Genomic DNA, 12,486 nt, shown 5'->3' with positions numbered 1-12,486 from the left:
GGATTTTAGTCACAGTCTGGGAGTGAAGTGTTTTTGACGCTCTTCTAAAAGAGTCCAATTTCCAATCCGAGGTTATTGTTGTGTTATTTCTTAACATTTATTGATCCAAAGGAAAAAACAGGAAAAAACTTACTTTGAAGGTGACATACGAGATGAGGGTAACAGTGATGTCTAAGATTTAGCGGTAAAAACCATGTGCTCTTCCAGTTCCCAAGATCCCTGCTTCACCTGTGCCCCTTTTTATATTTACCTGCCCGTTTACCTGAAGTGCCCCTTGTGGTGATTGTGCGAGTGATAAAAACAAAAAACAAATACAACATAGGTAAAATGGCTCATACAACTGGAATACAGTAAGTCCCAACTTGTGTGTGACTGAAGACATCCCTCGTGGGTGGAAGTAAACATTCAGGACCAGGACTGAACAGTCACAGCATCGTTAATCAATCTGCCTCATTACACAGACTGACTTGGCCTACACCTACACCCATAAACTCAATCTTTATCAGGTGTTTCTCTCTCTAGGTGGTTTCATATTTAGCCATAATTTTCCCACAGCTAATTTTCTGATGGACAAGGTTGCTAGGAAACTGCAAATCCTCTGTGATGGGTTAAACGTGGATTTGCAAGTTTGCATTGTTAGGCAGGAGGGGTCAGAGTGATAGAAAGCATGCCAGACATGCAGATATACGACATGATTAATTCGAATAATAAGGGGTTCAGGTGGAGGTGCAGCAGCACGTTGGCCCCTCTTCTTCTACTGCACATGTGGGCTTTTATTGTGTTTACCCTCGCCTGTGGTTCGCCTTGTTTATATTTGTGTCTGTTCTGTTCACTCCCCCACAGGTTCTGAGTAACAGCAACCAGCTGTATCTGAAGTCGGTGAGCCAAGCCGATGCTGGCCAGTATGTATGTAAGGCCATCGTCCCACGGATTGGAGTAGGAGAGACCGAGGTCACACTCACTGTTAACGGTCAGAACACATCCACACAGTTTCATGTAGCTCTGCCTGTAGATGGAAATGTTGTACTTTCTGAAAGGTCAGCTTGTCAGTAATTGAAAAAAAATGTTGTATGTCTAAAGTGGTTGCCAGTTATTTTTAACACCAAGCAGTTCTTCTTGAAAAGGCCTAGTGGGGTCAGAGTCTGTAAGGAAAGGGAGCAACACCAGGCTTAAAGCAGATCTTTGCTGTTATATTCTCACACTTTCACATGTTCTCTTATTCCATACAGGTCCACCCATCATCTCCAGTGACCCAGTCCAGTATGCAGCAAGAGGGGAGAGAGGCGAGGTTAAATGCTACATAGCGAGTACTCCTCCTCCAGATAAGATTGTGAGTAAAAAGAGGAAAAAATGTAAACAACCCTTCAATGAAACGTCCACTTTAAACTCTGCATCAATTATCCAGACAGAAAAACGCCAAACATGGAAAAGCTTTGGTCACAAAGAGCTGTGTTCTGACAGCGATTTGTATTTTACTGTACCCTCCTGTTCCTAAATGGCTCCACTCCTGCACGGTAATGCTTTTAGGCACCGTCCCTTTCTCCTCTTTGAGCGGTGACTCACCCTTAAACTCTCCCAGAATTCTCCTCCGTCCCATCACATAAACAAACCAACACTAACACTAAGCCTGTCTGCTTTTAGCTCCTGCGTCAGAATTCAGCCTGGATGCTCTCTCTCCACTCTTGTGTATCACAGAGAGAGTAGTAGTAGTTCCTCAGCTCCCCGGCCTCTGTGACTGATCTGTCCTGACTCGCCGTGCGCGCTCTTAATGCAAGTGGCGTAGGCTGAGACAGAAAAAGATTTATAAAATATAAAGGACCGGAGATGAACAGTTGTCCCTGTGAACACCACAGCCAGGAGATTATCCTTCTCTGGAATAAGTGGGCAGATTATGGGAACATGTGGGCTTATGCATAATTAACTCGCTTTGGTACAGTACTTCTTTGCTGAATAATACAGTTGCTTTTAGTGGCTTTGCAGCCGGAGAATGTGCAAGATTCTCACCGACTCAGTCACCCCGCCAACCTCCATCTCTGTCTGCGGAAACATACAAACTGTTGCTGTTCTCAGCAAGTCATGCAATGTGTGAGTTTAGATGTGAGTGTGTACTTGGTGTAAATCTGTGGGTTCTATTCTTGTCGTGTCTTTCTGCGGGATGTATCAGATCTAAGCAATAATGGCTCTTCACAGAACATACTGTGAACCAGAGAGATAGATCAGCAGGTACTTAAATGTTACAGGTAACTTCAAGACAATTGACATGCCACATCTGCCAGAAACATCTGCCACACCACCGCACGATAATGAAGCCTGTACAAAACAAGCATTAAACCTTTACTACATCAAAATTAAACTCTTGTAAATGACATTAAATCTGCACAAAAATAAAAACCCTAACCATAAAAATATGTATTTAAATTATTTAATTTGAATTAAAACATCTAATTTAAACTATTAAAAACATCTTCTAATTTTAAGACTTACCTGTTCAAAAATCTACCCAAAAAGTTATTTGAAATTAGATATTTATTTCAATTAATTCAATTTGAATTAAAACCTGTACAATTTAAATAAGATTTAAATTGAACCTGTACAAAAATCTAAATTGTACCCATAAACATATTTTAAATTAGATATTTATTTAATTACAATTAATTAAATTAAAACTTGAAAATTTTTAAGATTCAAATTGGACCTGTACAAAAATCTGTTTTACTCAAAAGAGATATTTTAAATTAAATATGTATTTAATATTAATTTAATTTGAGTCAAAACCTGTATAATTTTAAAAAAATTGTAATTATACCAATAAAAATATAAATAATAATACAAATATTTTCGTTGATTAAATTTTGTATTTGTATTATTTATATGCTATTGAGGAGAAATAGTATTTCTGAACAGTAACAGAAACACAAATTACTCTAAACAACAAACACTCACACACAAAGCAAAATACAAAACTACAGATTATACATACACAGGGAAAGTGATGCAGATTTTTACATACCAAGTGTGCAACTAATGACGTAACATCTTAGAGGGTAATTCAAACTTTATAAAGATTTCATTAGTATTTTTATGAAATCTATACAATGTCTTAAAAATTAGAACAACCCTTTTTGGTTCTTTATTTCGAACATGTAAATAAATAAAACATATTCTATTTACATGTTTGAAATAAAGACAACCTTCTTATCCACTGCTGATAGTGTGTGAATTGGAAAGAGAGGGAAACTTTCACTATTTTTGAATATTGTTGATTTTTTAAATTTAAAGTTACATGTTACTTTTTACCAGACCTATGCTTTGTATCTTATTTAGTTGTGTTCTAACACTTCCAAAATGATGTTTGTTTCTAACAGTATTCACACCAGAAAAACCTCATTCATTATTTAATGGTATCTCTGGAAACACTGAAAACACTCCATGAACCAAAGTGAGACAGGAAGTCAGCTAAAGCAGGGTACAGCTGTTCCATCTACAGATATAAGATAGTATTTAAGAGTTTGATTTCACCTAACGTGAGTAAAACTTAAATACACTGAACATCATTTCAATGAAAGCACTTTCTCTTTCTTTATTATTTTAATGGAGGGACTCAACAGGAAGGCATGTTTTCCAAACTCTTGAACTCTTGCTTTGGAAAGGATTTTACTGAAGGCTTCAGAAACAAAAGGGTTCCATGTGAAAGTTAATTTGTGTTATTTTCATTGAGGTTACAACATCATCTGACCCAGTTGAATACGTTTAGCTAACCGGCTGCTCGCCCTACAAACACGTTATCTTTAATTCTACACTTGGGAGAGCATCAAGACTTCAACAGACCTTGTTATATTATATTGTGTCATGATCTACTTTGGAACAAACATTTGGGACTGATAACTAAAGTATGGTACCTGAGTCAGCTGACCTCAGAAGCAGACTCTTCTATAAGGGTTTGCTTGGTATCATATGGCGTCTTTCTCTTACGCTCTTACACGAGGGGTTATTCCTGGAAACCATCATGACCATGGTTTAATGTACCCATTTTGAGCACAGCCAACTATTATGTTTATATGTGTTTAAGTGCATTGCTGGATGCATATGACCTCACTGTGGATGATTGTGGTAATTTACTGAATGGTAGCACAGCATTATATAAGAGTGTAAACAGAGCTTTGAATATACAGTGTGTCTGTTTGTTGAAGTTACTACCTGAAAACATGAGATTTCAAGTGTCTGAGTGGAAGTCACTGATATATCTGATGTATTCTGAATGATGGGACTTACCTGAGTACAAGAGATCCCTCCCTGCTTATCGGATGACATCATCTAACATGGCGTCCTATGTGCGGCAGGTGTGGGCCTGGAAGGAGAACGTGTGGGAGAAGGAGAAAGGGACGCTGCTGGAGAGGTACACGGTGGAGCAGAGCAAACCTACAGCGGAGGGCGGCGGCGTCCTCTCCACCCTCACCATCAACAACGTGATGGAGTCCGACTTCATGTCCACATACAACTGCACGGCCTGGAACTCGTTCGGCCCGGGGACGATGATCATCACGCTGGAGGAGAACGGTGTGTTTGATGACTAAAGTTTTTATTTTCAACTTTTGTAAGATGAGACAAGAGAGCATGAAGTTGACAGTTGCATGTATAAGACAGCTTTACGAATATCAATCAATCAATCAATCAATCAATCAATCAATCAATCAATCAATCAATCAATCAATCAATCAATCTTTATTTGTAGAGCACCAAATCACAACATACGTTATCTCAAGATGCGTTTACAAACAGAGCAGGTCTAGACCACTCTATGTCAAATTATGAACAGAGACCCAACACCAAGACAGGATAAGACTCAGTCTGACCCCACCTTAATCCACCATGAGCATTGCACCTCGCAGTATTTAGCTAGTTACAGTGGAGAGGACAAACTTCCTTTTAACAGACAGAAACCTCGAGCAGAACCAGACTCATGTTAGACAGCCATCTGCTGAGACCGAGTTGGGTCTGGAAAGAGGGATAGAGGAGAATAAGAGAGAGGGAGTGGTGATAGTGATGAGACGAGTAGTAGTAGCTGTTGCCTCTGGAGTCCAGCACGTCCGTATCAGCTGGAGTCTGGAACGTCCACAGCAGGAGGACGTCTACGGCAGCTCAGAGGAACCTACGAGACAAGAGAGCTCAGGGACTCCAGAAAGCTCTATGGTTAGTAACTTTAATGGGACAGGGAGAGTTAAAGTAAGTGATTAGGGGGTTGGGGGGAAGGGGGTGAGATAGGATCCCAGTGTGACAGTGTGCCAGGTCTCTCTGCAGTCTAAGCCTATAACACTGAGGCAACGTCTGTTTGGTACAAATGTGTCCCAATCCAAACCTTGATGAAAGTTGGTGGAAGGTTAACTAAACAAGAGAAAGAAAAAGAAACGACAAGAAGAAAAACCAAAAGAGTGTTAATGAAACAAACAGCAGAGGAAGATGTAAATTTGAGCTGTCAAAATTGCTCCAAAATGACGTTTGAATATTCGCTCTAAAAAACCCATAGGTTCGAACCATTCGAATATTATATTTGCGCATTATGTCAATAACAGGTGGACAAACTAATACAAGGAGACATAACTACTTGTATATGTATTTTTATTTAAGATATAACATGCCTAAAACATACCTACACATTACAAAACAAGGAAATGACCTAATGGCCTATACCGTAACACTTTGAAGACCTCTCGCTCGCTGTGCGCAATGCGCTGAGTGAGTGCTGAACAAGACTTGTGCGAGCAATTAAAGGTCCCGACTCTTGTCCCTAATATAGGCAGGCTTCATTCAGTGATTGAAGCAAATATTATTAACATTAATTGAAGTTAAAGTTAAAAATGAAAAAGTGGTCCACTTACATTCTTGGCGCTAGTATGAAAAAAAAGAGGTAAAACTGCATTTTATCCCAGTGTCACTGACTGTCGGGCTCTTTTAGTCCACTGTCAATGCAGGGTCTTAGGCCTGACAGGTTATTTGCTAAAAAGCACAAGACAGTCCACATGTGAAGAGGCCAGATCTCTTTTTATTCACTATATTCCCAGGGTTGGAAAAGACGCGTTCAGAGCGCACTGAGGATCCGGGGACGGAAAGATTCCTCTCTGCTGTCTGCTTCACGCTGTGCATGTGTGACTCCTGTGACCTGTCCCTGACCCGTCATGCAGTGCGCCCACTCGCAAAGCAGCCGCCGATGTGTTTTTTTCCACAATCGAATATTAATTTTCACAATCGAATATATATTCAAATTTAGAATATTCGTTGACAGCCCTAATGTAAAGTAAACACTGAATGCAACACGGTATGGACTTCCCAGTGAGCACTGAGAAGGATTTTCATGATAGAATGTGGTTGAAATCAGGTCTGAACGTCCAACACTTCATTTTCAATGCACCAGCATGTTAGAAAACACATCTATGTCTTCTTATGAGAACATGGAGTTTCTTTAAGGCTGAAAGGAGCACGGAAACAATCATGAGGATGACATTTCTGCAAAGTCATTTCCTGCAGTATTTTTAATCCCTTCAATGCAAAGATGTGATTTCATCTCATTTTATTTCTCATAAGAAATCACAATTATAATGCATTATGAGCTGTGTGAAGTTACCAGTGAGGTTCAGAGTCTACATAAAGAGGCGGCTGTGGCCCAGTTGGCAGTTTCATCACAGCTCCCTCGGTCACATGCCTAAGTGTCCTTGGACAAGACGCTGAACCAAAAAGTGCTCCTGGTGACACAGTCAGCAGGTCCCATTTAATAGCATCCAGGTGTGAATGTTACAAGTAGTGTAGAAAAACTTGGGTGGTCAAAAAGACTAGCAAAGTGCATTTACCAAAGGGAGCAGTTTTAAACTTTCCCCACAGAAGAAAAAAGAAGACTGTGCATGGTTTATCGCTGAGATCGAAACAGCAACTAGATATTGAGGCATAAGTTTAGAGTCGTTTTCAGATCAGTATTCCTGACAGGGTGACCCACATGGTTGCTGTACATCATCCATCCTTTACTCATATGTCAGGAAATGTCCAAAAGAAGAAGAAATCATCCATCTAGGAAGTTCACACCACAAATAGACGAGGAAATCTGTGTATAGCTAACAGCATCATTTCATTCAGAGGAAACAGGATGAACCCACATTACAGCGGTAAATCGTGATAGGCTGACTTTACGTAATTTAGGCTTGAAGATGTATTTTTCTTGATTATGCAGCTGTGTATTTGGCATCCCTAACCCAGCTCTCTCTGTGCCTCTCTCTTTCTCTCTCTCACCCACTTCAGAGGAAGTCCCAGTGGGGATAATAGCTGGTGGGACAGTGGGCTCCACCATCTTCCTATTCATCTTCCTGCTCGTCCTCGTTCTTATCTTCTACAGGCAGCGCAAAGGCAGTGAGTCATACTCTCCATGTGCTTCACACATACATAATAAAGACTGCGCGTCTGTACAGTACGACTGTTTGTGTTATTTTAAAGGATTAAGGTTTAAATAAAGCATTAAAATCAAACACCTACAACTTCCCCGCCGACATATGGATGTAGGTCCCCTCTGAACCTACTCCTCCGGCTCGTGAAAACACACCAGCCTAGATACGCGTGTCCAGCTGCATTCAACCTGGTCTTGTTTTGCTTCCAGTCCGGCGTGGGGTCACTCTGGGTAAGCCTGACATCAAGGTGGAGACGATAAACAAGGAGACCCACAGCTTAGAGGAGGACTCCGGCAGCGTGTCCACGGCTTCGCGGATGGTCAAGGCCATGTACTCGGTGAGAAGCAGCGGGATATGTGTGCTTGGGCAGATGAGTGTTTACACAGCCTGTAGTCATAGAAGAACCCTCAGATTAACTCAGTAACCTCTCCCCACACTGGACTATACATTTTCAATCAAAACAAACCATGTTTCCCCTGTAACTGCTCCGTTTAACACTTTTAACTCCATTTTCTCTTCTCCTGTCAAACTCTGTCGCCTCCTTCCCTCTTCTGTTTTGTTGCGGCACCTTTCTCTCCTCCTTTTGTTTTTGTTTTGTTTTGTTGTTTGATGGTTTAGTTTCTCCCCTCTGTGTCCTTCTCTCCTTCAAATCAGCCCTTTAAAGATGACATTGAGCTCAAGTCTGACCTGCGCAGCGACACCCTGGACACCCGCCAGGAGTACGACCTGAAGGTGAGCTCACACAGAAACATAAAGTGTTCATTCATATCAAACCAGGATTGTCTTAAAAATATAAGTATGCTTGCTTCAAAAGTGTTGTGATCACAGGCCCTTAAATAGAGAGAAACCTACCAACAAAACATAAACAAACTAAATATTCACAATAACATGAAACCAAAGTCAGACTTAGGTCTTGTACAGCTCGTTTGTACAGGACTTCCACCAGATCTGTGTCCGGTCCGTTTCCAATCCGCTGCGGTCCGGCTCCATGCTCTCTCGTCCATCAACACCAACGTGTTGTGTTTTTGGAATGCAGCACGGAGCAGGACCTCCGGACATCTGGAGTCATGTGACCGAGGTTTTCCCGCAGTAATCACTGAATCAAGGATTCTCCTCCTCCTCTCCTCATCCATGTTGTCTTTCTGGTCCTCTGAAAACCTCTGACCTGTTGACTCCAGGCCTGGCTCCGCTCATCATGACAGTTTGTTGTTGTAGTTAAGTGAAATACAATCTGGTGATAACACAGACTCCTTTTCGGAGCCAGCACTCAATTGAGAACCGTTTTTTCGTGTTTCGACTGCGAGTGAACCCGCTCCTGAGGGGAAAACCGGTTCCAGAGCGGCTCCAACTCTTTGTTGGTCTAGATCCGCGAACCGCTTACATCAGGGGAGGGGGGCGGGGCTGCGGTGATCGAAAACACAAACCAAACGTGTTTCCGCCAAGAGACTAATGGATTCCAAGGCAAAGCAGTGGTCAGCCGAGGAGACAAGCTGCCGTTGTCCGCCATCGTTGTTGTTGTTGTGAGGGAAAGTTTGTGCTAGCGCTGCTGGGAAAAGCACGTCACGTAAATCTGACACGGATCTGGTGGAATTTGGACGTAAGGGGCTTCTTATCTCACATGGTGACTCTGGAGCCATGTTTGAGACTGTTGCTTACATCCTGTTATGTTTTCCTTCTAAAGACCCTGCTTTATTAAATCACATTCTCTATATCATGCATCAAATACCTCACTAAACATCACAGTTCACGAGACTGTCAGCAGAATCTGTCAGAGCTGATTTGTCGTCTCTCAGCTGGTGAAAGAAGTCGACCTGAAAAGCATTAAACCCGGGCGTTTCATGCAGTACGTGCTCTCTCTTGTTCTGTGTTAAAGAGCACAACCAACAGTGCTAATGTTTATTTCTCTGTTGCTAGACAGCAAGTATGACATATCACTTCTGACTAACAAATATGACTACAGTCCAGTACAACAATCCCCCTCTGCAGCAGTACAAAGTGCTCTCTCAGTGCAGCTGTCTCAGGCCTGGAGGATTTGTAGACCTCTATCTGTCCTCTAGTGTTAGGTGTGTGTTGATGCATTTTTGGCATCAGCTGCTTTTTGGGCAAAAACACTTCAGCTCAGCGTCAGTGTGTTCTACTTACTGCACTGATTCTCATGTGGAGACCTTTAGAGTGAGTGTTAGTGTTGCTCTCAGTTGGAATCTAAAAGTTGGATATTTAACAGGAGCAGGGCTTGATTTTCTTTAATTTTTGGTCTTCTCTGCGAGGCAACTCGCTCCTCTGATTACTTCAAAAGTTGGCTCACTCATCACAGAGATTTTTAGAGAAGAAAAAAAACAGCTCAACTGGAAAGAAATTTTAAACAAATGAAACACGTTTAGGCGTACTTCGCCCATTCAGCCGGCATGAATCATTTATACGTCTCGACACCGTGGGGCTGGGCTTAGGTGGTGAATGTATTTTCACGCATAAAGCTGCCAAAATGTTCAGCTGAAACTCCCCCCCATGAATATTTTGTGAGGGCAAACACACCAGCCCTCTAGCTGGAGTGCTGCCTTGGATCACTTTGAAGAAACGCAGACATGAATCCACCCCAGGAGGTGGTTAGATCACCCCGACAACAGCCTCAACCAGTCTGCTTTTTTTCCTCTCTCCCGGCTGCCTGAAGCACCAAAGCAGTGATACAGAGTTAGAGTTAGGTTGGGGGAGAAGTCGGGTATGTTAGAGACAATGAGACAGCAGAATCATGTCAAATATGATAGTAGTGTATTCAGCAGGGGGTGCAGGGAACAGTAAGACCGTCCTTTCGCTGCATGTTGGCATGGATCCATCCTTCTGGAGGGTTACACAGAGACGCTTTAACTCCGAAATGACCAAATCTGAATTTACGATTTGTGTTGTTCACAATGATAAGAAGAAGAAGAAGAAGAAGAAGAAGAAGAAGAAGAAGAAGAAGAAGAAGAAGAAGAAGAAGAAGAAGAAGAAGAAGAAGCTTATATTCCCTGATAAATACTGCAACATTTTAAAACAAGCTGTGAATGTGTGGTGTGCTCATACTGGAAACACTGAGATAGAATCAAGTATGCTTAAAGCTCCTGTGAGGAGCTTTTAGCCGATTATGAAAAAGACTAGAATTAATATTGATGCATGTTTTTTAGCGTCAAAAGCAAACGAGGCCATCAGCAGAAAGAGTGACTGTTACCATGTTGTAGTTTTTGATGTCTGGAGCCCCTGCCTCAGGAGTCCTGCCTCAGGGTGGGTGTCAGATGAAGTGATTAACCACAGGCTGCAGACACAGCATTTGTTTACACTTCCCAGGGCAAAGACTCGTGGTGAAGTGTTTGACTAAGAGAAAGAAGGATGATCTTTTCTTCTTCTAAAAAAAACTCACAAGGTTGGTTTATACTTCTGCGTCGCCCCTACGCAGCAGAGGCTGACGCGGACATGAGCAACACATACTTGTGCGTCGATGTGTCCGTGACGCACAACAATGCTCCTCTGAAACACTTGAGGGCAGTGTGGTCTCTCTGATAGCCGTTCGCCTGCTTCCGGTCCCGCTACGTTTACTTTTCCACAGAGATTCAGAGCGTGTTCTGTTAATCTACAGCTGATACATGTTGCTGTTTATCATACAGACATGATTACATGAAGAATAGAGAGGAGGAGATGAAATACACGGACGATGAGCGGGGATCCCGGAAGTGCTGTAAATGCAGGAAATAGCTACAATGAGGCCAAGCAGACCAATCACAGGGCTTGCAGTCTGCATCGATTCAACGCATAGTTACATTTTGGAGGAGGTGCACGTCAGCTACATGTGTAGGCCTCTGCGTAGATATGGGAGCTACGCGGACCTCCAGTGTAGGCTACGCCGTCGATTTGACGCCGAATTACAAATCCAGCCACACATGTACAGGACAAAAGGAGCACAGAGTGGGTGCCACTTTGTCCACAGAGGGCGCCACAATCTACACAAACCGGAGATAAAATCAGTCCTTTGGTTGATTGAATGATGTCCTCATGTATAGGGCTGGGCGATAATTCGATAACGATAATTAACGTCACATATTTCTCAATATAAATATGACAAATGTTTGATAAAAATATTGATATATTTTGAAACCTGTAATTACACCCCCCCTACCACATGAAAGAGAGGCGGCGCTAATGTGTCTTAAATGTTAGTTGCCACCCAACATTAGACAAAGGAAGAAGACTGCATTGAACAGCCAATCATGTTGCATGGTGAGAGGTAGGCGGGGCTTAAAGTCGTTTGGAGCGGAATGTAAACACAGCTGAAATGAGCAACACAGAAGAAAACTCAAAACCTACCAGCTCAAAAATGAAGACTTTATTATTTTATAATCAGAAAACTAAATCCAGATACAAGCTAACAAATTGTCTTCAATATTCACTCAGGAGCCAAAATCTAAATTTAAATTTCAATAAAATAATGATTTGATATTTAGCGTGATAATTATTGATATCGACTGATATGAAAAAAATTAGATAACACCTTTTTTGATATCGCCTAGCTCTACTCCATACTTCACGTTACTCGCATCACTGTCTGCAACACGTGGTGGAGAATTACTGCAAAAGGTCCACTAACAACCGAACCCCCCACACAGGGAGTGCTGGACATCCTGTGGTGTAATGTCAGACCTGTAAATGGTTTTGGCACAGCCTGTTCTGTCTAATGTGGGCTTATTTATTCAGTTGTTTAGTTTCAGGGTGATTTATTCTTTTAAATATCTTAAACATACAAATATATTCCCCTCCTCGCCGTCTTGGCCACAGTTGTGCTGTCATTCTGTGGAAACGCTGATTAATGTAAAATGCAACTTGGCTTGTTGGCGGGGGTGTAAAACTGCGATGTGGTAATTCTAGTTGAGGACTTGTTTTCTCCATACATCAATTTGCATACATTTCTGAAAAGGGACTCTGATCCCAAGCAGCTGAGTCACAGAGAAGAGAGCAAACTGCCCTCACAGCACAATCTTAATGAATCTGAGCCTGGATGCTGACCGTATAGACGCACAGTTCACCCTGACCTTCT

The 12,486-nt window shown here is 41.9% G+C and overlaps 1 protein-coding gene across 3 annotated transcripts in view; it reads left to right on the top strand.

Moving 5' to 3' along the window:
• The window catches only part of kirrel1a (kirre like nephrin family adhesion molecule 1a), a 52,944-nt gene that overhangs the window by 37,711 nt on the left and 2,747 nt on the right, over positions 1-12,486 (top strand). The window contains exons 9-14 of one of the 3 annotated variants that reach the window (XM_034677243.1): positions 844-970; positions 1,230-1,330; positions 4,341-4,557; positions 7,285-7,392; positions 7,637-7,764; positions 8,046-8,159. In XM_034677243.1, the coding sequence (XP_034533134.1) occupies positions 844-970; positions 1,230-1,330; positions 4,341-4,557; positions 7,285-7,392; positions 7,637-7,764; positions 8,046-8,159 (795 nt within the window). The remainder of the gene's footprint in view (positions 1-843; positions 971-1,229; positions 1,331-4,340; positions 4,558-7,284; positions 7,393-7,636; positions 7,765-8,045; positions 8,160-12,486) is intronic. The other 2 variants (XM_034677245.1, XM_034677244.1) reach the window with 2 other exon arrangements.

Source organism: Notolabrus celidotus, chromosome 23 (genome assembly GCF_009762535.1).
Source record: "Notolabrus celidotus isolate fNotCel1 chromosome 23, fNotCel1.pri, whole genome shotgun sequence".
NCBI classification, from domain to species: Eukaryota; Metazoa; Chordata; class Actinopteri; order Labriformes; family Labridae; genus Notolabrus; species Notolabrus celidotus.
Note: the sequence above shows the minus strand (reverse complement) of the source record. Positions and strands in the feature narration are given on the sequence as shown.